We start from the raw sequence: 25,868 nt of genomic DNA on the forward strand, positions 1-25,868 counted from the left end.
CCGGGTCACGGGGTGAGAGGTCATCGCCTGCCGGAGGGGGCGGGGCGGGGCAGACATGGCTGCCTCCGAGCGAGCGGACTCTGAGGTAGCCCCCCCCCCCGACTGCCCAGCTGCCCGCCCCCCTGCGGGCGATGGGGAGGGCTGGGCTGGGCGGGGCTGGGGAGCTGGGCCTGGCACTGGGCAGGGAGCTGGGCTGGGGCTGGGCCTGGGCCTGGGCTGGGGGGAGGTGGGCTGGGCTGGGCCTGACACTGTGTGGGAAGCTTGGTCAGGGGGAGCTGGGCCTGGCACTGGGCAGGGAGCTGGGCAGGGGGAGGTGGGCTGGGGCCTGGGCCTGAATCAGTAGGAAGGGTCTGAGCCTGATGCCATTGGGGGGGAGGGGGTGGGTTGGTGCTGGGTCTGGCTGCAGGTTTGGTGGGGGCAGCATGTGCTGGCTGCAGCATTTGGGCCCAGGTCTGCCTGAACTGTGCAGTCTCCCTAATGAACAGTAAACGCAGCAGAGAGTCCTGTGGCACCTCATAGACTAACCGATGTATTGGAGCATGAGCTTTCGTGGGTGAATACATGGTCATGCGTCTGACGAAGTGGGTATTCACCCACGAAAGCTTATGCTCCAATACATCGGTTAGTCTATAAGGTGCCACAGGACTCTTTGCTGCTTTTGCAGATCCAGACTAACACGGCTACCCCTCTGATACTAATGAACAGTGTTGGTGCCCTGCTGTGACTGTCGTTCAGGGTTACAGTGGTGCTAAGCCTTGGCCTGTTGTACAAGGGGCTGCACAGACGTCTAGCAAAGCACAATCCCTGACCCAGACCCCACAGCTTTGGCTCGAGATGAGGCATGGTGTGTGGGTGAGGATGGAGCAGCAGCATGTATCTGCAGAGATGAGCAATATGCACTTTTAGCTGTAGACGGGTTTTTGTTAATGGAGAAAAATAAGCAGCTTAGCTGTTGTATTCTCTGGTCGTCTCCTGCCTAGTGATATGGTGACATGTTCCCCTTTGCTGCAGGTGGAAGACGCAGGACAGGTCTTCCTCCTGATGAAGAAAGACTATCGGATCTCCCGCAATGTGCGCCTAGCCTGGTTCCTCAATCACCTGCATCAAGTCATTTGGGCTGTGCCTGAGTCAGAGCTGGTGAGTACGTGTGCCCAGGCTTGAAGGCAGGATGGCGCTGTGTGCTGATCAGTGCCCTCTGGCATTGGCAGTTTGGCCAAGTAGGAGAGAAGCTGTAGAACTTTTGGCCACCACTGCTCCTTGGAAGCCTAGGATTCCTGTGAAAGGCTTTAGCCCAATTCTTTTTGTCTGTTCCTTTTCCTGCTCCCCTGCAAGCCTGGCTTTCCCTCACTTGCTGTTTCTTTTCTCCTGTAGGTGAAGTCAGATAATGAACTGGATGTTCTCAGCATCCTGCCAAATGGATGGCAGCCACATGAGTCTGTCCGGCCTAGGCCCTATCTCCTAGTGCCTTCCACACAGGTCACCTTCCTGGCACGACAGTACCGCTTTGTGATTGAGCTCGACCTGAGCCCATCCACAGGCATTGTGGTGAGTGTATACGTCTCTGCGTCTCTCTGTGTACCCCATGGCTCTGCCCACAAGGCGCTCCTGCTGCCATCTCTGTTCTGGAAGGGCTTCCTCCTGTGCATTTACTCCCAGCATGCATCTCCCTTCTGTGTGCCACGAGAGGTTAGCTCCCACTAGAAGCAGTGTGTGCCAGCAGCTGCCACTTGGCCAGTGCCACTCCTGGGCCAGCTTCTAGCAGGCAAAACCCCTGCACCGATAATCCCTGCAGGAAAATCCCGCCCCTGTTGCAGGGGTTATCGGTGCATGGGTTTTGCCTGCTAGGAGCTGGCTCAGGAGTGTTCGCCTCTCCGTGCTGGGGCTCTGCAGAGTATTACTAGAAGGATGTATGGTGTAATTCCATGTGCTAGGGTCCCTTTTCAATACACCAGGGGAACAGCTAAAATTTCCTGTTTGTACTTCTGCAGGATGACTCAACGGGGGAGATCATTTTTGATGAGGTGTTTCATGCCCTTTCCCGATGCCTAGTGGGATTGCTAAAACCCTTCCGAATTCCTGGTTCAGAAATTACCTACCAGCCAGAGATCTTTGTCACCATCCAAGCATATTCCTCCATCATTGGCCTGCAGTCCCACCAGGTAAAGTTCTACCTCCTTCCCCTCCCCCAATCTTTGTGTGAGAGAACTTTTTGTTGCCCTGGTTGCTGCTGAGATCCTAGGGAAGTGGAGACGGGAGTTGTCTGAGCACTGCTATGTGATGCTGTAGTCTTGCTTCATGAGAGCCTGTAGTCGGGTGCAATGCTAGACTATAAAGGAGCAACTGCTCTAGTGTGGGCACAGCTCCATTGTGTATCTGTGGGCAGGAGGCTGAGCTTTGGCATATGTGGGCAATGCCAAGCAAAGAAGGGGATCTGTGGGCAGCAGCTTGCCATTAATTTAGGGAAGTACATCTAGGATATATTTTGCCCCAGTGTGACTTGAACTCTCTTCAGTTCACTTTTTTGGGTGGTTTCCTAGTGAGATTGGACCGTAGCTCAGGTGCTCTGTAAACCACACATGCAAGGGCAATTCCCATTTAAACAACTGAATTCTGGTTGTTGGGGCCAGAAGGCACCCATGTAGCTAATCCCTTCCCAGCAAAACCTTAACCCTCAAAAATCATGGTGTTACCATGCCATTTGCAGACCATCGCTCTTCTCACCCTGCTGATGCGTTCTATCCCTTTCCTCTGTCTTCTGTCTGTGTGTTTGGAATGTAAGCTGCTTGGGGCAGGGACTGCTTATTACTCTGTCTGTACAGTACTTGCACAATCCTGGTTAGTCCCTAGGCACGACCATAATAAACATAACGAGGACGCCTCCCTCTATCCTTCCCATTAGCCCGCTGTCACTGATGTCAGCCTGAACTGCCCGCTTGTCCAGTTCTCCCGTAACCGTCTGTGTGCTTTGTTCTAGTTCATCTCCCCTAGCGACATTCAATTGATCTGCAAGGCCACTATCCTCTCCTCCTTCAGATCCTTTTTCAAGACCCACTTCTTCCATGAGGCCTTAAAGAAACTAGCCCGGGGCTGAGGTGCAGATGGAGATTGCTGTACATATGCGGGGGAGGAGAAGGGTGTATATGTGTGCAACTCATCTAAATAAAATTGTCCATATTCTAGTTGTTTCCCTCTCCCCCACTCTGTTACTCATCTCGGGGGAGGGGTGGGGGGAGAATGGAGCTAGCAAGTTGTGTGCCGATTATCTCCTGAATTCTCTGCTTGTGTGTTGCATCATGTTCCCCTCCATGTCATCTTGTAAATTCTTTGGGGCAGGGACTGTCTCTTACTCTGGGTCTGTGCAGCACTCAGCATGATGGAGCCCTGATCGTGGCTGGGGCCTGTGGGTACTGCTGTAATATAAATGGTAAGAGCATCATCTCTGACCTGCTGTGAATTATCTGCTGTGATTGGGCTCCCACCTCCCTGACCAGTGGACTTCACTGTCCAATGCTCAGGCTTTTTCCCTAGTCTCTACCCTATTTTTTTTTCCTTTTGCTTCAGGCTACTGTTCCTTTATCCTGCCAATTATCAACAGGTAGTTGGATCAGGCTGCATGTGTGTTAGAGTAGAACAAATGTGCCTTCTTGAGAAATGTTAGGCTGAAGTTAGAGGCATCTAGGGGCTTGGACAAGGAGCCCTACTTCCTCCTGTTCAGTGCCTTCCCTCTCCCTGACTCCTAGGGCAGCAGGAACCTCTTGCCCCAGAATGAGGTTGACAGGTGCATGTTGTGGTGGCTCCCAGGATCACAACACAGAGGTGGCTGGAGTGAGGCCTTTCTTGTCATGACTTAATTACCTGCCATCTCTTGTGATCCCCCTGCATTTCCTTCGGGTAGTGCATGTGTGTGTCTGGATCAGTGGGTCAGATACCACTGTGATGGGTGGCCGTTTAAAACCCTAAGGTAATGTCTTTCCCATGTGTCTCTGGCTCAGGTGCTATTCCAAGGCTGTCAGCTGGATGAGACCAAGAGAGAGACCTTCCTGCAGGAAATTTACACGCAGCTGTGTGCCTTTGAGAATAAAGTGGCTGAGATGCTCCAACAACAGTATGAACCCAAGCCCCAGGTGAGGCAGGCAGAGGTGATGGATGGACTGGAGGAGAGATCTAGGCTCTCTGGGGCTGCTTTCCTGCCCTGCCACTCCTCTGGGAGGGGCTCATAGGATGCTGGCTTGTACTAAGATGGACATGTATGTAAGCCTCAGCAAGGAGTCTGTCCTTTTTGAGGAACAGCCTCGTTCAGTGGCTGAGAGAACAGCGCCTGGCTGCTGAGATAAGTGGACTGAGGGGTTTCCATAGTAGGTAAGCAGGACCAAGAGGTATTTGGGAGGGATCACGTGGGAAATATTTACCCTAGCTCGGGATTATACAGTTAAGCAGCTGGATTTATTTGAGATCAGTGGGCAGACCCCACCTCTGCACTCCCGCTCCCAGGTAGTTCATGTCTGTGAATGGCCCACAGCGGGGTTCAGTGTTAGTACTAACATGGGAAGGGTGGCTTGAGCAGCTTCCTTTTTGGTGTAACAGCTGACTCTTGAGCTGCAGAAACAGTGAGGCCCAGCTGTTCCTAACATCATTTTGAAACAATGGTGGCTGAGGGATTTTTAGTGCAGGATACAGATATTAGCAAATTAACAGGAAGTGCCCTCAAGTAGCTGTTCGGGGTCATGGGGATTCAGAGCTCAATGCGACCTGTCCATAAGAACAAGATCTGCAGAATGAAATGGAGGGGATGGAGGAATAAGACTGACCCTGCAAGCGCCTGTGTGTGTGATGGGATCCCCGGGGTACAACCTGGAACTGGGGTACCACCGTGCCCCCTTAACTCTCCAGCCTGGGCTGTCTCTCAATGCTTTGCTAATGATCAACAGCAAACCCCTCCAGGCGCTGTGATCGCTCAGCATAACAGGAGGTGGAGCCCCACACCCAGCTAGATTACATGAATGCTCCCAGAGCCACTCCTGAATCACACAGAGAAAGGCACCAGCCAATCTCCCAATCCCCCAGCCTTGCACCCCAGAACTGTACCTGACCAGTGTATGTTTATTACCTAGTCCACCCCTCTCTCGATGTGGAGAGGACACACACTAGCCTTTGTAAAACTGATCACCTCAACCAAAACTTACCGTTTTAGATAAAATATGAAACATGTATTAATTACAGAAAGATAGATTTTAAGTGATTATAAGCATCAGGCACAAAAGGTCAGAGATAGCTACCAAAGAAAATAAAAATAAGCACGCAGTCTAAATCTTAAACCTTTTACACTAAGCAGTATTTGGATCAAGCAGTTTTTCTCACCTCACTGGATGTTGCAGGTAGGTTACAGTTCTTAATACGCAGGTTTCCCCTTTAAGCCTGGGACCAGTCTCCTCAATTCAAGTCTCTGTCTTCTCAGTGTTCTTGTTGCTTCTGGAGTAGGTGTGGGAGGAGAGAGGCCAAAGCCTAATGCCACTGTTTTCTGTTTTATATCCTCAGTCCATGTGCTTGGGAAAACACTAGCCCAGACATGTCCTGGTGGGCTTTGCTGAGTCACAGGGTTGAGCAATCCCCATTGTGTGGTGCTTCTCTTACAGAATTGTAAATCCCTTGTTTACAACTCCCCTGCTGATTTATGGTCACTTAACACCCTCCTGGGAGTGGATCACCACATAGCAGTGGAGACTCTCAAATTTACAACATATTTCAGTAACAACCATTCAGCAAAATCTCATAACTTCGTACACACTAATGATGTATGTATTTGCACTGAACAGTGGGTGTCAGCAGATCATGACCTTTCATATAATAGTTTACATGCCATGCTTTGTATGAAATAGATCATAATTGTATGACAGTGTGAATATGGGGGCTCCAAGGTGCTGCTTTGAGGTACAGAGTGCCACAGTGTGTAACTTTATGTGCAAGAGCAATCTCAATGTAAAGTTATATGCTTGTGTAAGTGTTTTCAGCATCGGGGCTTAATACAAGAACAAAATTGCTCAAATCCAGGGTAGTGAAAGCAGAAGCTGCTTCTGTATTTAGGTGGCTGCTGCTGGTTTGTGAGAACCTTAGACAGAGAGTCACACATTTAAAGGGGTACCATAAACTTCATATTCTGACTGGAAACGTTTGACCTGCTAATGTCATGAGTAACATTTATCATTTCTAGAACTGAAAGAGACTTGTGGAGATTCTGTTTGACAGGTACTTTGTCAGCATTTTGTGCCAAGTCCCACTCATTGTGTTCCTGATAGAATCAGCAGCCCCTGTTTATGTGGCATTCTGCCACACATACGGGGGGGTGGGAGTGGGGAGAAGAGAAACACTTATAAACAAGAGTCGTTGTAAAACCACAGAAACTGGCAGTGGCCTTGGGCAGGAGGCTCTGAAGCAGAGGATATGCTAGAACTGGAATTAATTTTTTTTATTTTTGAAGTTGCCTAGATTTTCAGTTGACTGTGTCCTTGCCAGCAAACACTGATGACTTTATTGGATCCAACAAATTAAAGGGGTATCGATGCGCACTGAGGGATTTTAATTTTTGCTGATCATGTATCTTTCCCCAGCCGAGAGCAGCCCTGTGATTGTGCCTGGGAAGGTTTTTTACCCTTACCTGGTTCAAGAGTACAAAATAATAGTTATATGGGATGAGGCTGGCAGAGCTGTCCCAAGCCATCCCAGACCAGGAGGGCCCATGGCTGCTCTTGGTTTTACATGACAAATGTTTATGTACCCCAGGACCACACACCCTCTTTCACCCACAATAGCCTTTGGGCAAATGACGGGAAAGACAGGGCAGCATTTGTATCCGTCTTTGTAACAGGACTTGTTCTGCTTGTACAGATCTAAGCACATAGGTACACATTTGTTTATGACCTGAGTCCTCAGCGCCTCCAGGAGCAGTGCCCCAGACAGGGTAAAAGAGACCTACATTTCTTAGATGCCCTGGAAGAGAGACCTCGGGCTGCACTGTGAGAGATGCAGCTTGCACTAGATTGAAGGAGTTAGGGTCTGTCCACACTGCAATTAGACACCCGCGGCTGGCCTGTGCCAGCTGACTGGTGCTTGGGCTGTGCAACTGTTTCCTTGCCGTGTAGACTTCCAGGCTTGGCTTACAGTCCGAGCTCTGGGACCCTATTTGGGCTGCAGCCCAAACCCAGAAGTGTACACTGCAATGAAACAGCCCCACAGCCTGAGCCCCGCGAGCCCAAGTCAGCTGTCAGGTCTAATTACAGTGTAGACATACATCTCCTAGTGCTGACTGCAGAAGTCTAGTGGCCCCAGCATCTCCTCCTCTACTCACCCCATGGGGTGATCTGGTAAGCCCAGGCTCTGCTCAGACAGAATATTGGGCATATAACACCATAGAAGCCTTCTTAGGGGCCAGTAGGAGTGAGAGCTCAGGGGAAAGCCACATTAAGGGGATTGAGAAGGGCTAGAAGATTAAAGGTTAGCATAGTACTGGGTAAATCACACTAGGGCTGGGGTAATGTATGGGGCTGTTAGACTCCAGGGCACCTGCAAAAGGAGTGGGTGGAACAGGGTCAGAGTGTGGCTGACGGCATCTTGTTGGTTTCTCGTTGCTAGGTAGATTTGTCGCCCCTCAGCCAGGAGAGTCCTTGTGCCACACAGGAACCCTCTGGAAGGAAGTCGGGTGTCTCCATGGTCACTGCTGACATTGGCCTCGTCAGCATGATCCGACAGGGGATCTTAGCACTGCAGCTGTTGCCTTCCAACTCCAGTGCAGGTTAGTTCCACCTCCTGGGCTCCAGGGAGGCTCGCCTGGAAGTCTGTATCCCTCTAGCCCTCATGCCCAAGGAGTCATGTTAGGCCCTTCAGATGGGGGAAGGGCAAGGCTTCAGGGCAGCAGCTCTGCGGTGCAGCATTTCATGATCCCATTGTGGTGTGGTAACGCAGATAAAGCCAGCGAGTGCATTGGGGGTGTAGGGTGGGGAGTCTGATCACAAATGAGGGACGGTGCTCTGAGATGGTGCCTTGTTACCTCCAGGTATCATCATAATCACAGATGGCGTGACCAGTGTCCCGGACGTGGCTGTGTGTGAGACTCTGCTCAACCAGCTGCGGAGTAGCACTGTGGCCTGCTCCTTTGTGCAGGTATGCCTGGGGCGGGGGCACTGCAGACTGCACCGTGTATGCCGGTATGCTGGCCGGTCTGAGGCGGAGGGTGGGCGTGGGATGCTGCACCATGTGTGTAGGTATGCCAGTCTGGGGCAAGGGGTGGGGGTGGAGATGGCTAACCTCTGGTGGGGAGTGGGGACGGGGATGCCAATCCAGGGCAGGGGCTCTGACCCCCGGCAGGGGCACCGTGCTGTGTGTGCTGGTATGTGCTCTCCCTTTTGGGGGTTTGATGCTCACTCGCCCCTAGCAGGATGGAGTGGAGCTTACCTCTGCTTCTCTCTCTCCTCTCCCCTCCTTTGCTCTGTCTCACGTGGATCTCTCTCCCGCGCCTTCTCAGGTGGGCGGAGTCTACTCATATGACTGCAGCTTTGGCCACGTCCCCAATGTGGAACTGATGAAATTTATTGCTATGGCAACTTTTGGTGCATACCTGTCTACCTGCCCTGAGCTGGATCCCTTAAGCCTCGACCTCAATGTATATCACAAGGCCTTCCTGCTGTATTCCTTCCTGCGCACCGGGGAGTCCCTGAACCCAGAGTATTACTGTGGTGAGGCGAGCATGTGTGTCCTGCTCCATCGGATGGGGGGGCCTGGAATTTCTTCATGTGGTGGGGCCTGGATACGTCAATGTCCCCTTCGTACCCTTTCCTGATTGTTTCCAATAGCAGTGGCTGAGGGAGGCAGTGGGGAGAGCCTTTTTCCAGCCCCTTCTACCTACTGCAGTGCACACAAGGCAAGGGAGTGGTCCTCTTTTCTCCAGCAACCCCGAGAGCTCGGTCTGGGGAGGACAGCTTAACAAGCACACTGCTCAGTGGATTGGAGCATGTGGTCAGGGCCCGCAGAATTCTAGGCCTTCTCGAGGCTCTGAACACTACTGGATGCTGGAGCAGAATCTCTGTGGCTCCCTTCCTGGGGCATGCTGCTTTAGGGAGCATTAGCTGGGGAGTTGGGTGCTAACGTGCCTTTCTCACTACTGCTCTCAGCTTGCCTACCCAGCCCAAAGGGGAATGTTTGTGCAAGCCTGAGCACAATCCCCCCTGCCGCGGGAGTACAGTGAGGGTGAGGAAACGCTCACTGGCCCCTTTGCACATGGAGGCCCTCTGAACGCTGACCTGGTTGGCTGTGCTCTGCAGAGCACATCCAGACCATGTCTGCACATGGGAACTTGGCTTACAAGGTTATGGTCCCCAGAGATGGCCACAATGCCAGCATCTGGATGCTCCCACTGAGGATTCGGGGGGACATGACACTTTGTGTCAATTGAAAATTGGCCTTAAGGCTCAGAAGCATCAGCAGTTCTTGGAAAATGCCTGCTGTCTGTGGGAGTGGTTGAGATTTCCCATGCTGGTTCAGAGGGGGTCTGGCCTGAAGGACTGGGGGGAGGGGTTCAGGTGCTGTTTAAAAGCTGTTAGTTGTTAAACCTTGCAGTGAAGGCTGTCAGGCCCTACTAACTGGTCATTATACAGCACCCAGGGTGGGCATGAGACTCCCTAGGGACAGGGGGAAATGGATCCCTGCCTGGATTAGTGCAGCGGCCTTGCCATTCCTGTCTGGTTAAATGCATCACCCTGTAGTGCTGCTCCTGATTATCACGCCTGTCCCATCATGTGCTCAGGCTTGACCCCTGCCCTGTTACAGATCTCCTCTGCACCTACAGGCCTCTCCTGTCCCCTTCCTGAGCGAGCCTGGAGGGATGCACTGCTCACTGGGAGGGAGGGAGGGGTCCCACAGCTGCACTTGCCAAGTGCCTTGGGCTCCTGCTGCAGGCTGGGGAGTGGAGGAGCTGCCCCTGCGTGACCCGTGTGCCTGCTGTTGTTTGCAGTGTCCCAGCACAGACTGTTCAATGAGCATCTGGTGTCTGCGAGCAGCAACCCGGCTCTGGCCATGAGGAGGAAGAAGCACACAGAGAAGGAGGTGCATGCAGACCTCGTGAGCATAGTCTCTGTCCGGCTGCGTGAGGGCTACAGCATCCGTGAGGTCAACATCACCAAAGGTGATCTGCCTGCGCCATGCCGCTCTGTGACTTGGGGCTCCATTCCCGGTTACACAGACTTAAGTGCAGGCTTGCCATAGTCTGGCCAGCCTCGGTGGGGTGAGGACAGGAAACCATGGTCTTGGGGAAGGAGTTTGTTCTCCATGGCACATGCACAGGATTGCCCTGTGCAGTTGCATGGTGCTTGTGTGCCAGCTAGGCAAATCCTGTCTCACAGTATGGAGATACCAACAGTTCAGAGGTGGGGAGCAGCTACAGGGTAAGAGGGTGCCCCATAGGCGACAGCGGTGCAAGGTCTGATATGGGCGCAAGTACTGAACCACAGCTGCAGACTAGGAAGGTGCAAATAGCAGCACTTTATGCAAAGAGAGTGGCTGCCAGCAGGTAGCACTGTATTTACATTAGCCCAGTGGTTCCCAAACTTTAACCACCTGTGAACCCCTTTCACTAAAATGTCAAGTCTTGCGAACCCCCTCCTAAAAATTAATATTTCCAGGGATTTTCTCGTTTACCTGAGTATAAATTATAAAAGCAGTGATCTTGGAAATATAAAATTTGTTTTTATGACATGCTTATTGCACACTAATTATTATTAAGTGTCCCTGGCCTCTGTTGCCAGAAGCTGGGAATGAGCGAAAGGGGATGGATCACTTGATGATTACCTGTTCTGTTCATTCCCTCTGGGGCACCTGGCACTGGCCACTGTCGGAAGACAGGATACTGGGCTAGATGGACCCTTGGTCTGACCCAGTAGGGCCATTCTTATGTTCTTATTTATCATTACAGTATTTTTATTACATTATGAAAATGGCAACACTCTTCCAAGATCTCACTTTCGTAGCTTGTATCACTTTGAATAAGCCGGTTATAAGACAAGGCTCCTATGTTTCATCAAAGAGTATCAGATGTGAAACAGCATGAAGGTATTTAAGAAGCCAACTCAAAGAGTTCCTCCTACACAAGCATTCAGGTCTTGAGCAGTCCAGACAAACAACGCACGTTACAACAAAGCTTAAACTTATTCATCATAATAATTTTAAAAACAATACTAGCTGCCTATTTAATTTTAAAAACAGCAAAAAATATCCACCTCCCTTTCCATTTCTTATAAGGAGTCTTGAAGTTCAAATCTCCTCAGTGTGATAGATATGCTTGCTTTGATCCTCTTAGCTCTTGGAAGTCTAGGGGCTCCAGGCTACTGGCCCCATGCTGCCTGGGGTCCCTAGGGACAGCTCTGTCCGCAATTAGGGAATTCTTTTCCGAGAACATTTCGTGAACCCCCAGGGGTTCTCGAACCCCAGTTTGGGAATCACTGCATTAGCCTAAGCCTTTTGCATTCCTGCCAGCACAGCAGTGGCTGCAGCAGAACCAGGTGAGTGGCTGCAGAAATGATAGTATGGGCAGGATCTCAGTAGCACCATAAATGTACCTGGTCCTTCCTAGACAGTGAGAGAGAGAGAAAATGGAAATCTTACTTTAGTGAAGCCATGTAAAGAAAAATAAATTCCAGCAGGAGAAATGTACGGAGTAAACTAGGTGAGAACAGGACTTTTGAAGAGCAAACTTCCAAACACAAATAGCAAGAAATCATTTGCATATGCAGAGACAGGACGCCTGCAGGAGAATCAGTGTGTCTGCTTGCCTAGCTGGGAGACAAGGGAGCAGTTGAGAAGGATAAGGCCATAGCAGAAAAGTTTAATTAGTTCTTTGCAAGAGTCTTCAGCTCAGAAGGTATTGGGGAGATACCTACTCTTCTCGGATAGTAAAGATGAAGCACTGTCAGGGACTGAAGTGTCAAAAGTAGAGTTGCTGGAACAAATAGAGTGACAAGTCACCTGGGCCAGATGGTGTGCTGAAAGAGCTTCAGAATGAAGTATATGAGCTAACAAAAAGTTGCAGTCTGTTTGTTTAAAATCTACACCTATGCCGGAGGCTCAGAGGGCAGCAAATGTTGTATCTGCATCCTGTAGGATGTTCCTGGGAATTCTGGCATGTAAACTAGCACTGTGTACATTAGTTGAAACAACAGTTTTTAAAATAGAATTATAAAATGGTTGGAAAATTGGACATGATGGTGTAATCAGCACAGCCTCTGCAAAGGAGAAGCATGCCTCACTATTAGGCAGCAGCAGAATGGAGCTGACCAGACTCTCTCTTCTTGGTGTCACTGCTGTGGGTGTGGTTCTGGGCAGCTGCTGACCAGAGTCTGGTTAATGTCACTCTTACTCTGGGTAGCTCTGTGCAGAGGAAGCTGAGGCTGGCTGCAGACTCAGGCAGGCAGCAATGCATCAGGTCTGGTTGGGATGACTGGCTTCTTACCAGTGACTTACCTCCTTTGATGGCTTAGCATCTCCAGCCACTCGCCGAGGAAAGATTTGATAAGCCCTGCTAGCTGTGCAGCACGGGGGACCTAGTGGGGGAGCGAGTGAATGAGTCGGCAGTGCGATGACCTGTTTGTTTGGGTTGCGTCCATAGGCTAGCATGTGGGATGGGTGTTCTGCTCCCTTGGCCCGGCTAGGTCCTCCTTGGGCGCTGCCATCACTCGGCCAGTGAGGGAATGGAGCGCTTGGAGCAGGCCCCAAAGAGCCGAAGGATTTTGGAGAACAGCCCGTGGGGCAGGCTGGCTTGTTCACTTTGGGGCAGGCATGTCTGGGGAGAGATGGGACCAGTGTGACATGAAGGCTGTCAGGCCTCAGGGAACTCCAGCTGGTACCGAGTGCTGCAGTATCCCATACTCGTGAGCAAACCACATCTGTCCTACGCTCTGCATTGGCTTCCCTTAGACTGCTGAGTTAGGGGTGGGGAATTGGCCCTAGTGTGCATAGTGCTCCATGGCCTAAGCCCAGCACGTCTGAGAGCCTAAAGCTCCAGGATGAAGCCTCTGGCTGACCGCTCTGCTCCTCCGGCACCATGGAGCTTCCTTCACAAGGGGAAAGCTCGTTTGTGCAGGAGACAGAGCTCTGCTTTTCCAGTCTGAGCCTGCCTGAGGAACTGGCCTCTCATTCCAAAGGCCAGGTGCGTGTCTGTGACACGCACACAGCAGTGTGTGCATTTCAAAACAGGTCCCCAGCAGAACGCTGTATTGCACAAACACCTCTCTCCCTGGGGGTGCGCGCACGAGAATGAACCACACGTCCCCTCACTCAGTGTGTGATTGGAAGGTGATTGGGGGTTAGGATGACACCTGTACAGGACAGAGTAGCCTCTGCCAGTTCAGAGTGGTATTTGAGTGGGCCTGGGCCCACTTGTTCTCCCATGCTGTGGGGCGCAGAACAGGCAGCAGTGGCCGAAGGGAAAGGCCAGAGTAAGTAGGAGGGGGCTTGTTTAGCTGGATGCCAGAACAAGCTGCCAGGGGTGTTGTGGAGTTCCCATTGCTGGGGAGTCAGAGCAGAGCCTGGGTGCATTGTGCTTAGGGCAGGTTGGGGGTGCTGAGTTCGGCCCTGACCCCATGGAGGAGAGGGACCATCCCACCCAAAGGATTCTGGGAATCCTCTTACCTGTTCAGGGGCCCCATGTGAGTTGAATCTTGAATCTGGGGGCAAGAGGTGGTGCTGCTGGGTCATGGCCTGGGTGGTGAGCTTGATCGCAGCCCCTCACGGCCCTGTTCTCATCCCACGCAGGCGGCTCCCAGCTGGAAGTGAAGCTGGTCTTGCTGTGGAAGCACAACATGCGGATAGAATACCTGGCTGTGGCGGCATGGCCCCTGGACCCCTCCAAGCGCAGTACTTGGGTGGAGGTGACAATGGAGGGCAGCTATGACATCCTGCATGATATCAGCTGCACCATGAGGAAGCCTATCACCAGCCTGTACCGCACTACAGTGATCCGTCGCTTCTGGAACACACTGCAGAGGTGAGCCTGGCCGTTCCCTGCAGCTCTCGTAGTCTGACCCCAGCACCTGCTGGCTCCAGGATGCCTCTGCACCCCCTTTCCCTGCTCACTTGGGCCCCCCAGTGGGGGTGGCCTGAAGAGGAACACCGATTGGGAAGAGGGACTTGAACGGACTTGTGTCCTAGGCAGTAGGATTCCCAGAGCCGACGGTGCTGCATTCCCTGGGCCCTGCTCTGTTTGCTGTCATTAACCAGACCCCAGGCATTGGGAGGGGCTGGGCAGTGAGCGGGGGATGTGTGCCCCTGGCACCACCCTGCAATGCTGCCTTGCTCTGAAGGTCAGAGCTGTGGGTGATTCTCTCTCAGGTAGGTGGGGTGTGTGGCTGATCCCGGATGACTTGTGGGCATCTGCCCAGTGTTCCCAAGCTCTGCAGAGGCTGGGGCATCTACCCCTGTTCTGCGCAGTTGTTCCCTGCCTGCTGTACCTTGAGGGAAGGACTCGGCCAAACCCTTTCCTAACTCTTCTTGCTGTTGCTGAGCTCTCTCGCCTGGGGGGTGGGCTGCTGCATCCGGGCTCCCTCTAGTGTGCCCTTTGCCAGGCCTGGGGGAATCCTGCTTCCCCCAAGGACATGCCCCCAGCTGGCCTTGCAGTGCCACATGTGCAGGCAGCTCAGCTCTGAATGGTCGATCGGCTGGGAGCGCCCCAGAGACTTAATGATGGCTTTTGTCTTGCAGCATCAACCAGACAGATCAGATGCTGGTTCACCTGCAGTCTTTTGACACCGTTCCAGAGCACTTCACCATCCCTGAGAGCACTAAGAACGGAGTGCCCCTTTTCTACATCCCACCGGGCTCCACCACCCCGGTACGCCGCCTCCCCTTTCCTGAGAGCCCTGGGAACAGGTGCCCTTCTGTTCTGTATCCTGGTGTCAGAGGGCTGATCCGTGCAGGTGGCTGCCGTGGTAGCTGTGACTCACAGGAACGGCCCATAGGCTGTTCTCCTTGCTAACAGTTGCACTGCTCCACTTCCGCATGATGCTGTGTGAACCGGCACTTCTCTGATGTCCTTTCCCGAACATTATGCACTCCGTGGCGCCAGCTTAGGGTGTCTGCTCCAGCAGCTGCTCCTGGAAAGCCCCTGGGGTGAATAGCAGGCTGCCCATTCTAGGCAACGTGCAGAGTGTTCTCCAGCGAGCGTGTGGTGTGTACGCCAGGTGCACTCCAGCTAGAGAGGGCAGGAGTGCCGCAGGCTCAGCCTGCCTCGGTGCGTCTGGGATGCCTTCCCATCGGTGCGGAAGCCCATACTGGCTGTCCGGCTGCATTGCTCAGTTATGTTGCTGAAAGTATTCGTTCTCCCCAGAGACAATGTAATGCTCTTCAGCCAGCCTGCTAGGCTCAGACTCCGGGGAGGCCTGGACCTTCTCCGTGGGGAAACCAACAGCTTGCGGCTGAGCTCTTTCTCTCTGTCTCTCAGGTGCTGTCCCTGCAGCACAGCGGCTCTGACTGCAGCCATTCACAGTTTGCCTCCTACTGGAAGCCCATCCTCTCCATGGATGCTAATTTCTGGCAGAGGTGGCTGCATATGCATCGGATTGTCCTCATGCTGGAGCATGACACGTACGTCTGTGGTGGGGTTAGGGCAGCGTGACCTGGACACGTCGCTGTGGGTAGGAAAGCAGCCCTAGGGACAGCGGGAGCCTGGCTATGCAGCCAGAGCCTGCAGGAGCTGCCTCGCTGACAGAAGGGGGCTATGCAGGATTACTCTGTGCACAGGAGGGCCCTGGGAAGGTGTCTGCTAGCTGCACAGTACAGGCAGTAACAGGCTGGGCTCTCAGGCATGGGAAGGCCCATTAGCCTGAGGAGACCATGCTGTTTGTGCATTAACCCTCTGCAGGCTGGGAAGGCATCCTGGCTGGAGGGGGAGGGGAGAAGAGAGGCAGCTCCTGAGAGTGTTGGGTGCCCTCAGGGTTTGTCTCTGCCAGAGAATCCGATTGCAGGATCTCCTGTGGGCCTCCCAGCTGGAATTTCACCCTGTGGCTCAGTAGGCCTCCCTGCAGGGTGGAGAAGCTCAGGGTGTGTCTACACTACAAAATTATGTCAACCTAAGTTACGTGGATGTACAGCGCCGCATGTCCACACTATGCTCCGTGTGTCAGTGGTGCGTGTCCTCCCCAGGAGCACTCGCACCGATTGTACGGTCGATGTGGGGCACTGTGGGACGGCTCCTGAAAGGCAGCCACACTTGATGTAAGCAACGCAGTGTCTACGCTGATGCTGGGTCGACCTAACTACACTGACCTAAGCCTCTCGCAGAGGTGGAGTTAAGTCCTGTAGTGGGCGAGTTACGTCGGCGGGAGCATTTTAGTGTAGATGCTCACAGAGTTAGGGTAGCATAAGCTGCCTTACGTCAACCTAACTCTAGTGTAGCCCAGGACTCAGTATAGAGGGGCTGTGGCCTCTTCCAGAGGGATCAAAGGACAGGTACAGCCTGTTGTGTCCTGCTGAGAAGGGGGCTGCCAATTGTTCACAATGGCCCTCGTTTCCGTAAAACACGGCTGGAGTCTGCTCTGATTCCTGCCTCAGGCAGAGCCCAGGGCCTGGAACCTCTGGAGAGCCGGAGCTTCCAGGCGCGGGGCCAGTTTGGAGTCTGTCTCTGCATGTCCCGACATTATGGCAGGTGTCTGCAAAGCTCCATTGGCTCAGATGGACACAGTGGCCTGCTGCCCACCCTGACATCATCTGAAGCCAAGGAAGGGAGGGCGCTCTGTTAGCAGGGGGGCTCGTCCCAGCCAAGGATCAGTGTGGCTAATCCCCAGCCCTGATCAAAGGCTTACCCCATAGGTCCCTGGGAAGCAGGTAGGTAATGCCCCCTGCGTTGTACAGAGGGGGAAGTAGCAGATCAGCCTAGGGGGAGAGCAGGGTTCCTGTGACGGCGGAACAGTGGAACTCCCTGCAGATGTGGCAGAGCCAGACAGCACAGCAGGAGAGGCGTTAGTGGCAGCCTGTGGGTGTGGGTGGGGGAGGAGCAGGTTGATCCTGCCCAGGCTAGTGAGGGAGGGTGAATGGGCCAGGGGCTCTGCAGGGGCCCTTCCTGGGCCATGGTGGGAGCAGACAGGAGGGCTGGGCTAGTGACGCACTGGTGTGTTCCACAGACCCGTCCCAAAGCACCTGCACACACCAGGCAACAATGGCCGGTACAGCACCATCCAGTGCCGCATCTCCCACTCGGCACTCACCTCCCTGCTGCGGGACTGGAGCAGCTTTGTGCTAGTGGAAGGCTACTCCTACGTCAAACTGATGCCCAGGTGAGAGGCTCCGTGTACGCAGGGTGCTGCTTCTGCTGTGCTCCATCGAGAGCCTGGCGGGGCAGGGGAGGAGTCAGGGTTCCTTTCGCGCACTAACACCATGGCTCATGGGCTGTTGGAACTGCCATTCAGGTGTGCCCCGTTCCCCCCCCTTCCGTGCGCTGCTAGAGCCCTCTTCCCCTCTGTCTGCTCCTGGCCCCCTTTCTGCCCCATCTGCCTGGGCCAGCCCCTGCTAACCTGAGCGCAGCCCCTCCTCTTGCCAGAAAGCCTTCCAGCTGTAACCCCCATGGCAGTACTCTGTCCTCTCTCATTGGGACCCTGGAGTGCATCTGACTCAGCAGCTCTCTGCATGCCCCTCGTGCTGTGGAATGAAAATAGTACAGGCTGATTCCCTGCTAGCAGGGCCCGTTCGGCTCCGCCTGGCTGACCCCAGCGCTGGTTGACTCCAAACCCAGCTTTCAGCTCGCCCATAGCAGGGAACTCTCTGACCTCGCAGCTGGGGAAGGAGCATCCACTCTGCATCGGGCCCCAGAGCAGCTAGAGCTCTGCCGCCAAGGCCATGCCGCCCGGTTAGACCATTCTCCCTGCTACCCAGTCAGTGACTAACTCCTCTTCCAGCTCTGAGGATCCAGCTCCTTCCTCGTTCTATGTGGTACGGATCATCTCCAAAGCTCCCTGCATGGTTCTCCGGCTAGGGTTCCCCATCGGGACTCCTGCCCAGGCCAGGAACCAGGTGAGTCTGAGGGAGAATGCTTTGGGGCAGTGGGAACAGAGTGAGCTGCCTGGGAGGCGTGGGGGGGCTGGCATGGAGAAGAAGCAGGTGGATGTATTTACAGAGCTGACACCTTGACCAGGCAGCTGTTTGGGATTTGGGACAAAGGAATTTAAAATGTAGCTGCTGTAGCAGAGATTTGGAAGGTGGCAAGATACTGCACCTGTATTTTAAAGAGGCTCCAAGGGTGATCCAGGGAATTGCAGACTAGTAAGCGTCACATCTGTGCCTGGTAAACAGGTCAAAATGATGATTAAAAATAGTAAAATAAAACATCTGAAGATTATATGATTTGATCTAACCAGCTTGGTTTGTGCAGAGGAAAACCATGACTCACTGAGCTATTACAATTCTTTGAGCATTAGTAAAGTAGTGGCTAGAAGAGAAAACTAGTTAACATAATTTAGATTTTGACAAAGTCCCAGGCAGGAGGCTACTAAGAAGCTAAGATGTCATGGGCTGAGAGGCAAAGTGAGGGATCAGGATCTGTGAAGGAGACCGGAAACAGTGGGATTAAATGTTCAGTTTTCATCCTGGTGCCCGCAGGATCTGTACTAGGTCCTGTGTCCTTTAATGGTCTGGAAAGGAAAGGAGGCAGAGAAAAGTGAAACTCCCTGCAGATATGGCAGACCAGACAGCGCAGCAGGTGTCTTCATAAAGGTCTCTGAAAGGAGTGGACTAAAGAAAGGCAGTTGGGAGCGTTGTTCTGTCTCCTAACACAAGAATAAGGCACATTCAATGAGGTTGAAAAGTGGCAAATTAAAAACATAAAAGGAAATTTGACTGTGGAAGTCACAGGAAGTTGCTGAGGCGAGAACTTAACAAGATTCAAAGAGGGGTAGGGCCTTTATGTGGGTACAGAATACCCTAAAAAACCTTGCACTTTGGGGCTTAACCCAACCTGTAACTATTAGAAATCAGGAAGAGACCATTATGGGGGCAGATTATCCCCCACGTGCGACAGCAGGGTTTTTGCACCTTTGTCTGCAGCCGTTGGAGCCAGGACACGGAGCTAGGCAGAACTGTGGTCTGGACCCATCTGGCAGTGCCTGTGTAATGGCATTCCTGCAGACCCAGAATGGGGCAAGAGTAGGGAGTGGTTTCCCTGGTGCCTCTCTCCACAGAGCAGAGCTGTTTGTTGATCAGGAGTGGGGAAGGGGTGGTTAATTCATAATGTTTAAGGCCAGAAGGGACCATTGTGATGATCTAGTCTGACCTGCTGTGTAATGGTCTGTGTCACACTTCACCCAGCTACCCCTGTGCTGAGCCCAATAACTTGTTTGGCTAAATCATTTCTTCAGAAAGGCCTCCAGCTGGAGAATCCATCTCCTCCCTCGGCAGACTATTACAGGGGTTAGTCACCCTCACGGATTGAAAAACAATTCTGCCTTATTTGTCTGGCTTCAGCCACCAGCTTTTGGTGGTTCCTGTCCCAAGTTAAAGAGCCCTTTGGTACCGGGTGTCTTCTCCCCTGGGAAGTACTTGTCACTGCAATCCAGCCACCTTGCAGTCTTCTCTCTGATAGCTGAACTGTGTGAGCTCTGTAAGCCTGTCACTATAAAGCATGTTCTCCAGCCCTCAGAGCAGTTTTGTGGCTCTTTTCTGCCCCCTCTCCAATCTTCAATGTCCATTTTAAAATGGGGACCCAGAACGGGATTCTGTATTCCAGTATCAGCCTCACCAATTTCACATACAGAAGTAAAATCACCCCCCTGTTCACTGCTCCTCTGTCTGTACATCCCAGGATCACATTCACCCTCTTTGCCAAGGCACTGCTCTAGCAGCTCACGTCGAGTTGCTTGTCTCTACAGCAGGCAGCATGGACGTAGCTAAGCCCAAGTCTGCAGGACCCAGGCTTGTAGACTTGATGTTTCCAAGCCCTGCTTGAGCATCCATGCTTCATTGTAAATCTGGGTTTGCACTGGCTGGGCCTGGCTCCCTCAGATGGGCTAACACGTCCACACCATGCTGCGCAGCCCTTCGGATTGTGGCTGGACCTGCAGCCATGCTGCAAAACGAGAGGGCTTCAGCCTGAGCTGTGGCTGACTCAGGATCTGACCCTCTCCCCTAGCAGGGTCCTAGGCCCCAGGCTCTGAGTGCCCGCCGACCCGGGTCAGACTGATCTCTTCGTGGATGGAAGGGGGGCTTGGGCTCAAATCTCAGTCGGGATCTGGGTGTAGTGTGCAATGCAGACACCCTGTGATTCCTAAATAGAGCTGCTTAGGCTTCCTTTTACCTCTGTCCTGCAGATAGTGGAGGAGTTACAGGACCGGATCCTGCAGCTGCGCTTCCCCCACAGGGTCCAGAGCAAAGAAGCGACTCCCAAAGTGAAGAGGAAAACTTTTGGCAGCAGCTCTCCCTCTAAGTCTCCGCCCGTGGCTGGGGCCCCGCCAGCCCTCTCAGACAGGCCCTGCCTTGTAGTGCTGCACAAGCCGCTGGAGAAGCTCCTGATCAGGTAGTGGCGGTGGGCTAGTGGGGCAGAGGGGCAACAGGCTGCCGGGGGTCATCTTGCTTAGTAGTCGGGGTGGGGAGGGGAACCGCAGTCTGGGTTTGCCCTGTGCCTGAGGAGGGGCCCGTGGAAGGCTGGTGCTGCCGGCGGCAGGGGAGCCTGTGCCTATGGGTGGGTTCCGCGGGCACGTTCTCTGACAGAGCTGTGGCTGTGACTCGCAGGGCTTGGGGTCAGCGCTGTGCTGAGAATCCGAACCTGGCTAGAGCGAAGGGAGGGGGAGAGAGGATCACAGGCCCCAGAGAGGGGACTGAAGAGGAGCAGGATCCCAGCCTTCCTGCTGCCGCCCCTGTGGTGTTAGAGCCAGGATCAAGCCAGCCGTCCAGAAGTGCAGGCCTTGTCTGGGGACCCTTCCCTCTCGGCTGGTCGTTCTCCCTTCCGCCCTCCTAGGTATGAGAAGCTGCCTTCCGACTACCGGGCTCCCTTCATCCTCACCCTGGAGCACCCCCCTGTGTCCGGCCCCCTCACCATAGTGGCCAACCGCACCGCCTCCTCCACCCTGGCTTCACTCTCCCGCTACTTCTATCACCAGCGCTGGATCTGGTGCATCCAGTCGGGGCTGGCCTCAGCCGTGCCCATCGCAGCCGTAGCCCATCTCCTGTCCACACTCACCGAGTAAGTGTCACGGCTGAGGGGGGCAGGGAGCTGGCGGGCGGGGAGCTGCCCTTTCCAAAGGTGCAGACCCCAGGGCAGGGCCGGATGGTTTGAGGCTGGGTTGGGGTCCCATAACCCATCTCAGCACGGCTCGGATTCTGGGTCTGGGGGGTTCGCCCAGTCCTGCTGCCACCCGCTAAGGGCGAGTGGGTTTCCTGACGTGAGGGCGCAGGAGGCGTCTCCTGGAGCACGGCACCATGGCCTGGCCTCTGCTTCTGTCTGGGCTGTGTCTGTAATGTGCCAAGCTACTCCCGGTGTGTCGGGGCTGGCTCGGATCCAGTCCCTGTGGGGGGGGCCCTGAGGAGTTCCTGTGGCCGAGGGGCTCCTCTCGGGGGAGGGGGAGCGGAGGAGTTGCTCATCTCCCAGTGCTTTTCTCTGGTGCTGCCCAGGGTCCGTTTGTCAGAGGGCTTCCATTTTGCATCCAGTGGAGACGGAATTATCAATATGGTGCTGGAGCTGCCCATACGGGTGAGTCCTGTCCCTGCCCCACCCAGCCCCTCCAGGGGGACACGCTCTCTGAGACCCCATGGGAATGAGCGTGGGGAGACCCACTCACTTCCCTGGGGCTCAGCGGCTCCTGTCTCCTCCCCAGCCCTGGGGCTGAAGGGTCCCATGGAGCACTGGGGGGCTCTCTGCTGTAAAGGCGTAGGCTCCCTCTCCACTTCCCTGCCACAGGGAGGGGACTTGGGGGTGGGGTGTGTTGGGGGAGGTGTGGGGATTGGGGGAGGGGGAATTTGAAGGTGGGCTGTGTTGGAGGAGGTGTGGGGATGTGGGGTGGGCTGTGTTGGGGGAGGTGTGGGGATGGAGGCAGAGGGGTGTGGTGGGCTGTGTCACATGGGATTTGGGGGTATGGGGGTGGGCTGTTGCAGGGGCATGGGGAAGTGGGTCAGAGGGATTTGGGGATCTGGGGGAGCGGCGACAGGAGACGGATTTGGCAGTGGGCTGTGTTTTGGCGGCATAGTGACTGGCCTGAGGGATTTGGTGGAGGCAGAGGGTAGGTACACATTGGTGCCGTTGTTGCTGGTCCAGCAGTGGGTTGTGTTTCGGGGGCTGAGGGGTTGGGTGGAGGCAGGGGGTAGGCACGCATTGGTGCCGTTGTTGCTGGTCCAGCGGTGGGCTGTGTTTCGGGGGCACAGTGACGGGGCAGAGGGGTTGGGTGGAGGCAGGGGGTAGGCACACATTGGTGCCGTTGTTGCTGGTCCAGCGGTGGGCTGTGTTTCGGGGGCACAGTGACGGGGCTGAGGGGTTGGGTGGAGGCAGGGGGTAGGCACACATTGGTGCAGGTGTTGCTGGTCCAGCGGTGGGCTGTGTTTCGGGGGCACAGTGACGGGGCTGAGGGGTTGGGTGGAGGCAGGGGGTAGGCACGCATTGGTGCCGTTGTTGACAGTCGGGCTCATGCAGTGTCTTGGCCACAGAGTGACTCCTCCAGTGACGACAGCAGCGGCAGAGAGAAGCACACGTGCATCGTCCAGTATGTCCTCTTCCCGCCACACTCCACCTCCACCAAGGACAGGTGAGGTCAGGGATCAGCCTCCCAGGTAGCACTGAGAGCCAGCCCCTCTGGCTCCTGGCCTCGGGCCTGTCAGGCAGTGTGGGGATGGGGAGGGCTCGTACCTAGCGCACCCTTGGCAGCTGTTGGGCTGTGACTGCTTGGAGCTGCAGTGCCCTTGTGCCTCGCTGGGCATGGCCTGCTGTGGGGGCGGGCTAGCCATTGATGCCGGCTCTCGGGGGGCGGGTGGTGCTGCCCTGGGGGGTGTCTGGAGCCCGTGCAGCACGGTGGAGAGGCCTGAGCAAACACCTGGCTGTGCAGGATGCTCACCCCACCTACGCTGTTCTCCAGCTTCTCTACAGATGATGACAACGACACAGAGGTGGAGGCCATCGAAATGGACACCGAGCTGAACCTGGTCACTGAGTGCTGGGTGGAACCACAGAGTGGCCACATCCGCAGCACTGCTGAGAACTGGAGGTATCTCCAAGGGCTGCCCTACCAGAAGATCCCCAAAGCTGTGAGTCTCCAAGGGTTGGTGGGGATGGTGAGCCCAGTCACGTGCCGAGCCCCCATTGTCCAGGCCCCGTGCAAATACAGACCAAAATTTTCTAAGCGTGGGACATTAGATGGGTCGGACAGATGGCAAAGTGCAGGGAAACAATGGGACAGTATCGCTCAGCAGGACGGGCAGAGGTCTCAGCATCCCTGCGGCCTTGCCGTTGTCAGGTCTTTTCTGGGCATCATGGCCAAGGAGACCTGGGGAGGTTAAAGCTATCTGGTGGTCCTTTTTCAAAGCTCTTCTTTGCTGTGATACCCACAGAACTATGACAACCGGCTGCTGGTGCGCTGAACCCACTGCCCATCATGGTGACAAATAGGGTTTCGCTGTCTCTGTGTGCTCCCCCGTCTGCCTGTACCCATCTCTCTTGTCTTATGCTCAGACTGGAAGCTTTCTGGCACAGGGGCTGTCTTTGTTCTATCTGTGCACCGCTTAGCACAGCCCATGACTACGGCTCCTAGGCGTGAGGATAAATCATTAAGGGAGATTTGAAGGAGGGTAGTGAGGCAGCTTTGCAGATGTTTATGGGATGCTCCTCCCAAGGGTGAGGGGCAGCATGGGAGAAAGGCACAACAGTGTTTGTTTGAACGTATGCCAAGTGGGTGAGGGAGGCTGGCTTCATGGGATGGTGAGAGGCAGGAGTGGACACCACAATCATGAACGAGAGAGAGAAAGTGAAAGCAAGTAGCTTACATTTGATGCAGTAGAGCAAGGGGAGCCGGTGAAGGGTTGCAACGAAAGGAGTTTGGTCAAAGCAACGGGGTAAGAAAATGATCTCTACTGCAGCACTGGCTGCGTTTGTCATGGCCAGGAGGAGAATGTTGCCGCGATTGAGATGTGGAGTGATTAGCACCTGGATGAGTGCTTTAGCTGTGTGCGGGTCTAGGAAAGGCCCTGTTTTACAGATGCTGTGGAGAAAGAATTGGAGAGACAGATAGCCGGATGTGAGGATCTAAAGAGAGTCTTAGTCAAAGGTGATGCCCAGGTTACACGCTCGAGTGACAGGCAGGATGGTGGTGGTGTACGCAGTGACTGAGAAAGGAGGTGCAGAGCTCTGGACACCGCAGCTTGGGGCCGCCACTGGAGGGGGACCCTGGAGCTCCCAGCTCCTCCTCCTCCTCCCCCCCCCCCCCCCCACACACACACCCGAGCTGCCTAGGCTACCTATTTTGTCATGGGTCGTTTTAGTAAAGGTCAAGGACAGGCCATGGGCTTCCATGAATTTTTCATTATTGCCCGTGACCTGTCCGTGACTTTTACTAAAAATATCTGTGACAAAAACTTAGCCTTAGCTATGAGCCAATAATAATGTACAGGGGAAAAGGTTCTATGTGATACCAGTCTTCAGGAGCCATTTACATTCCCTTTACGCAGAAGGTGTGCTCCCAAAACTATGCACTTCAGCTGGCAGTGTTTATAGGGTGACTTTCCATGTTACACGTTTGCTTATGTCACTGTAATTCACCCCATCAGTTTGTCTCTGTTTGTGACGTCCTTTCCATATTGTTGTTCTGGAAACTAGCAATCCAGGTCCTGGTCCTGAAGGTACCTTCCTAGGCTTGTACCATGGAAGAACAATCTGATATTTGGTCCTCTTCCTTTGGGACATTCCAGTACTGGCCTGTGAGAGTAACTCCCTACCTGTTGCTGTGGTAAAACACCCCTATGTCTTGCTCCTGACAGTTTTCCTATCTACTTCAGCTAATGCAAGGTGTCATGGGATTCTTAATGTAAGTGAACAGGATTCTAGTTAAGATTAGGCCAATTTAGGCTATGCAATTGCTATAATATTTGTGTTTAATGGATACTAATATATATATATGGTGTGGATAATACCTAGTAATAATATAAGATAGATAGATGTGTGTGTATATGCTAGCCAGCACATACTGGTCAACAGAGAGAAGGAGACAGATCTGGAGCAGAGGTAGATCTGAGAGTCGTCAGCATAGAGATGGCTGTTGAATTTGTGTAGGTGGATGAAATTACCCAGAGATAAGGGGTCAAGGGCGAAGAGAAGGGGACCAAGGACAGAGCCCTGTGGAACCCCCCCAGGAAGGTGCAGGACACATAAGGACATGCTGAAGGTGAGATTAGAGAATTAGGAGAGGACAGTCACGGAAGCCAAGGGAGGCCAAGGTTTCAAGAGGAGCATGGCTGATCGGTCAAGGAGGGTGAAGATGGAGCACTGGTTCTAAGCTTTGGTTAGGGAGAGGTCATGGAGTCCTCCTCAGAAGCGGTTTCCTGGAGTGCAAGGGGCAGAAGCTGTACTGGAGGGTCTAGGGTGGAATTGGAGGAGAGGAACTCTGTCAGTGATTTATAGATAGTGCCTTCAGTGATGGAAGGAAGATGGGGCAATAGTTGGAGAGGCAAGTGGAGTCAAAGGTGGACTTCCAAGATGAGAGAGACTAAAACATGACAGTATTGTAAGTGAAAGAGCCAGAGGAGAGCGACAGGTTAAGCAGGGGAAGAGAGTGGAAACAAGGGAGATCAGGAGGGTTGGGATGGAGCCTCCTGTCTTCAGACTTCCTCTGCCCTCGGTCGTCTTCCGCTTGAGGCTTGTTCGAGACTGAGCCTGT

At 53.8% G+C, this 25,868-nt stretch overlaps 1 protein-coding gene across 1 annotated transcript in view; it reads left to right on the forward strand.

The window, feature by feature from the left end:
* Window positions 1-52: 52 nt before the first annotated feature.
* Window positions 53-25,868, forward strand: part of SZT2 (SZT2 subunit of KICSTOR complex) — a 74,682-nt gene continuing 48,866 nt past the window's right edge. The window contains exons 1-19 of the mRNA XM_065408874.1: window positions 53-85; window positions 1,012-1,137; window positions 1,372-1,545; window positions 1,989-2,159; window positions 3,993-4,124; window positions 7,627-7,786; window positions 8,048-8,154; window positions 8,516-8,726; window positions 10,001-10,171; window positions 13,792-14,023; window positions 14,737-14,866; window positions 15,476-15,618; window positions 17,154-17,306; window positions 17,925-18,039; window positions 20,328-20,533; window positions 20,975-21,199; window positions 21,628-21,706; window positions 22,654-22,751; window positions 23,079-23,247. Coding sequence (XP_065264946.1) covers window positions 56-85; window positions 1,012-1,137; window positions 1,372-1,545; window positions 1,989-2,159; window positions 3,993-4,124; window positions 7,627-7,786; window positions 8,048-8,154; window positions 8,516-8,726; window positions 10,001-10,171; window positions 13,792-14,023; window positions 14,737-14,866; window positions 15,476-15,618; window positions 17,154-17,306; window positions 17,925-18,039; window positions 20,328-20,533; window positions 20,975-21,199; window positions 21,628-21,706; window positions 22,654-22,751; window positions 23,079-23,247 — 2,832 coding nt within the window. The 5' untranslated portion in view covers window positions 53-55. The remainder of the gene's footprint in view (window positions 86-1,011; window positions 1,138-1,371; window positions 1,546-1,988; window positions 2,160-3,992; window positions 4,125-7,626; window positions 7,787-8,047; window positions 8,155-8,515; window positions 8,727-10,000; window positions 10,172-13,791; window positions 14,024-14,736; window positions 14,867-15,475; window positions 15,619-17,153; window positions 17,307-17,924; window positions 18,040-20,327; window positions 20,534-20,974; window positions 21,200-21,627; window positions 21,707-22,653; window positions 22,752-23,078; window positions 23,248-25,868) is intronic.

The sequence above is a fragment of the Emys orbicularis genome, chromosome 8 (assembly GCF_028017835.1).
Source record: "Emys orbicularis isolate rEmyOrb1 chromosome 8, rEmyOrb1.hap1, whole genome shotgun sequence".
NCBI lineage: Eukaryota > Metazoa > Chordata > Testudines > Emydidae > Emys > Emys orbicularis.